Source organism: Salvia hispanica, chromosome 5, assembly GCF_023119035.1.
Source record: "Salvia hispanica cultivar TCC Black 2014 chromosome 5, UniMelb_Shisp_WGS_1.0, whole genome shotgun sequence".
In the NCBI taxonomy this organism is placed as follows: domain Eukaryota; kingdom Viridiplantae; phylum Streptophyta; class Magnoliopsida; order Lamiales; family Lamiaceae; genus Salvia; species Salvia hispanica.
In genome coordinates this window covers 14,231,292-14,233,636 of record NC_062969.1, presented here as the reverse complement: position 1 = coordinate 14,233,636, position 2,345 = coordinate 14,231,292, and the positions used below count along the sequence as shown (strand labels likewise).

Genomic DNA, 2,345 nt, shown 5'->3' with positions numbered 1-2,345 from the left:
TCCTAGTACGATTTCTACGTTCGAGCAAGTTCGGGAAATTTCTACTATCCCTCCTACTGGTGAGGACACCATCATTCTATGTTAAGATTTTCTTACAGGCAAGCTCAAGGTATGCACACACAACTCAAATATGAAAGAATGCGACGCGCCCGTGTCAAACAAAACAACAATAGGGGTATCGAGGATTTCGTCTATACCTGCCAAGTTTCCACTCTCGTGATTCCCTTGCTCAATTCTGGGTTGCTTCTGACTCACGGCGTACGCTCTAGCTTGGGCGGAAAGGCTGTTGCTGCCGTTGAGGTTGATCCCGGTTCACTCCCGATCCCGTTGGTGGCGCCCTTGGCTGCTGACGGAAACCTTGATTATTCTGCCTCGACCCGGTTCCCACGTTCCTACTCGGACACTCCCTAGAGAAGTGACCATTTCCTCCACAGTTGAAACACCTAATCGGGTTCGGCACTCTACACTCCCCAAAATGGTACTTGGCGCAAACATTGCATTGGGGTGGTCTGGCCCGGGGGTCGCTCTTCTGGTTGAACGAGGTTTGCCCGCCTCCATACGGCGGTCGGTTTGGGGCGGGGCGGTATCGCTTGTTTTCGTAGTGGGTCCTACTTTCATCCCATCTCCTCTTATCATGGTTAGGGCGTGGCGGGGGTAGCGTCAGCGTTGTGTTTCCCGCGCTCCTCTCCTTAGGCATCGCCGCCTCAACGTCCAGTGCGAGGGCCAGCGCCTCTGCGTACGTAAGCTTCCCACGGACAGCCAACGCCATCCTAATCTCAGGTCTCAGGCCCTCACGAAACTTATCAGCTAGCTTCTCGTCAGTATCTGTCTGTTCCGGCGCATAGCTGGTCATGTCACAAAGCGCGCGGTCGTATTCGGTCACTGACAGGCGCCCTTGAGTGAGGTTGTAAAATTCGGCTGCCTTTGCCTTGCGGTAGCTCTTAGGTATGTACTTGTCATACACCTCGGCCTTGAAGACCTCCCACGTCATTCCATCCACTCGGTCCTGGGGCATGGTCTTCGGCTTGGTATCCCACCAAAAGTCGGCAGACCCGGTCAGTTGATGCGTCACGCAGATCATCTTCTCCTCATCATTGCACACCAAGGTTTTGAAGATGCGCTCCAAAGCGCGTACCCAGGTTTCAGCCTTTGCCGGTTCGCCCATTCCGTCGAAGAGGGGAGGCTTTTGGTCTAAGAACAGCTTCACGACTTCCCTATCTACCCGTGGAAGTGGTGGTGGCGGCGGCCTTGGTTGCGTCACACTTTCTTCTTCCAAAGCCTGGGAAGAGGGTTCCTCGTGCCTTACGTTACGTCTAGGCAGCATTCTGATTCATTTTCACTCGATTCGTTAGCGTACTTATTCAAACCCAAAAATAGTGATGTGATAGATATTTGAAAGAAAAGTTTGATTCTTTCTACAAGTAAGGTCCAAGGGATGACCACACAATAGCATTGTAGGAAAAACAGTTGCGCAAGAAAAGGCGTAATAAATTTGCACCACAAGATGAAAGGTGCTTGGGAGAAAAATAGAATGGACAAGTACATTCACGCAATAAGGTAGAAAAGAGTAGATATAGCTCATGGCAAGATAAGATAATAAAAAGGTGCAAATTTTCCATTAATTCTCAAAACGTGGCCAAAAGGTCTTAGTACATCGAATGAAAAGGAGTAAAGCAAATGCGAAAGAAAAGGTAAAGTAAGTAAAGGTCTTAGAATTCTCAAAACATGGGGAAAGGAAAACAAAAATCACTATTTGGTCACTAATCATCTCCGCCCTCATCCTCTCTCGGTTCTTCCGACTCTCCGACACTTTTCGTGTTCGAGCTCTCTCCCTTCTCAGATGGTCTCATCTCCTCATCTTTCTTCTCGTCGCTTAGGGGCGAAGGAATTGAGGTGAGCATCTCTTCGACCTCCCTTCTGATCCTTAGAGGGGCCGAAGTGCGCATCCTAAGTGTCCTCCTTCGGGGAACGTGAGCAACGTGCGGCTCCTTGTCATCGCGATACTTCATTCGGTGCGCTGCTCCTGGCGAATACTTTTGCGTTGGCGGATGGAGTGGAGGTCCGTCGGCCGCAGCTGACATGGCCGGAAGTAGGACTCCTATTAAGCCGACGAAGTCTCCTCGAGACGTGTACTTGGGCGGGCTGAACCAAGTGTATGACACTGCGGCTTGGGCAGTCCACTCGCTCCAAGGGGAGGGTAGCATATGGATAATTCTCATGGTCCCCGCGTGATGGGTGGTTCCATACGCGTAAGCGTCCAGCCAGTGGTCGTAGAAATCGATGACGTAGTTCAGGAGGAACTGTTTCCCGTCCCATTCCAGCTCCTCGTAGCGCTCCACCGAAAA

General features: G+C 51.0%; 1 protein-coding gene across 1 annotated transcript; it reads right to left on the bottom strand.

Moving 5' to 3' along the window:
• Window positions 1–265: 265 nt before the first annotated feature.
• On the bottom strand, window positions 266–1,324 carry LOC125189481. The gene has a single exon (XM_048086754.1). It carries the CDS (start codon window positions 1,322–1,324, stop codon window positions 266–268), a length of 1,059 nt encoding a protein of 352 aa, XP_047942711.1.
• Window positions 1,325–2,345: the final 1,021 nt, after the last annotated feature.

Coding starts and splice junctions, on each gene's coding strand:
- LOC125189481 (XM_048086754.1), bottom strand. CDS start 1,324: ATGCTGCCTAGACGTAACGTAAGGCACGAGGAACCCTCTTCCCAGGCT.